This window comes from Cyprinodon variegatus, unplaced genomic scaffold, assembly GCF_000732505.1.
Source record: "Cyprinodon variegatus isolate N-32 unplaced genomic scaffold, C_variegatus-1.0 Scaffold64, whole genome shotgun sequence".
Lineage (NCBI taxonomy): Eukaryota > Metazoa > Chordata > Actinopteri > Cyprinodontiformes > Cyprinodontidae > Cyprinodon > Cyprinodon variegatus.
The window spans coordinates 433305-434883 of record NW_015150517.1 but is presented as its reverse complement, the minus strand read 5'-3'; the positions used below and the strand labels follow the sequence as shown (position 1 = coordinate 434883).

Below are 1579 nucleotides of genomic sequence, written 5' to 3'. Positions count from 1 at the left end.
AAACGTCTTCAAACTTGGAAACAAAGTCCAGTGGATTGTTTTTATCTAACTTTTTTTTGGAAATACTCATGTTGCAAAGTTTTTTTTTAGTTGAATGAAGAGGAGAGAAAACAAACAGGACAAATGAGTCATTGTGTTTCTGATTTTTCAAAGAAGTTCAATGTATACAAATATAATCCGAGCTCAGGTTCATTAGCTTGGTATCAGTAGTGGGGAATCCATCCCTGCTTTGGCAATGATTATGATGTCCACAGGTCCTGAATGCTCCATGGGAGGTTCCTGCAGGCCTGAGCGATAAGAGTTTCTGACAAGAGGCCAAAGCAAACAGCCGCCAGTGACAGACGCCTGCTGCAGTTCAAGATCACTGCAGGAGACGAAAAGGTTAGATATGTCAAATAAAGAGCAGTGGAAAGATGACAGTGTCTTCTTACCTCTGATAGCCTGCGAGTTGGAGGTGAGCACGAACAGTCTGATGAGGCCGAGGCAGAGCGGGGAGTAGTCATGCTCCCAGATGACGACTGGGATGAGGAGGACTTTACCGTAGCAGGACAGCAGCAAGCCCCTGAGGAGCGGCCTGAACTCTACGCCCCCTCCGTGCAGACAGGACATCCACAGCGAGAGGAAGGACAGGACGCCGACGCAGAACGCCATCAGCTCTAATAAAAAAATAATAGAATACAGAAGTTTGTTTTCAATATGAATGCTTTAATGAATCCTTTGGGAAATCAAACATAAACGATCTTGTTTTCCGGCTCTGCGTTTAGAAGCTTTGACGTGTTTAATCATCTTACCGAGGGCTGCCAATCCAAACTTGCCATAAAACTCCCATTCCTTGGTGTAGCGGATTATGTCGGCGGGGTCGCTGCTCCGCTCAGAGCCGTGGAGCGCAGACCACCTGAGGTAGGCCTCACACAGCAGACAGAACACGCACAACTTCCAGTGGATCTGCAAAACATAAGATAAGAAGATAAGAAAACAAAACATTTTGCTTTAAAATTTATAAGAGAAAGGTCAGTAAGCATCTTTGATCCATGGAGCAATGCAAAGGGAACGCTATGGCTTCGTCCACTCCATATTTTCTTACTTTTTTTTTATTGGGACTTTATCTGACAGACCAACATAAAATACATTATTATGAAGTAGAAGAAAATGTGTGGTTTTAACATCTGGAAAGTGGGCTGTACGTTTGTTTTTACCCTGTACTTGTTGTTGACTCTACCTAAGGGCTTCATCCATCTATAGTGTTCATTTATCAGATTATGGGTCACAGATCCAGGAGGGAAACACAGACATCCAAAATTATAATAGAAATAATTTTTTAAAAACTCCCAAGGCAAGCATGGACAGGTTTAGCCAGGTTTGGAGGAGCACACATCCACAGCTCATGTGTCTACAGGAAAACCATTATTCATGCAGATATGTGCTCTTTATGGAAGAGTTGTAAGTAGAGAGCCATGGGCAGGCAGCCTTAAGATGTCCTGTTTGCATCATCTGTAGAAAGTGCTCAGATCAGAAGCCATATGCGGAGGAAACAGTGAAAATGACTAGGGATGCACGATATTGGGATTTTGGCCGATAT

The 1579-nt window shown here is 43.4% G+C and overlaps 1 protein-coding gene across 1 annotated transcript in view; it reads right to left on the bottom strand.

Moving 5' to 3' along the window:
• Nucleotides 1-12: 12 nt before the first annotated feature.
• arv1 (ARV1 homolog, fatty acid homeostasis modulator) overlaps nt 13-1579 on the bottom strand; it is an 8568-nt gene continuing 7001 nt past the window's right edge. Inside the window, exons 3-5 of the mRNA XM_015371734.1 lie at nt 792-945; nt 432-656; nt 13-364 (exon numbers count right to left, since the gene is read on the bottom strand). Coding sequence (XP_015227220.1) covers nt 240-364; nt 432-656; nt 792-945 — 504 coding nt within the window. The 3' untranslated portion in view covers nt 13-239. The remainder of the gene's footprint in view (nt 365-431; nt 657-791; nt 946-1579) is intronic.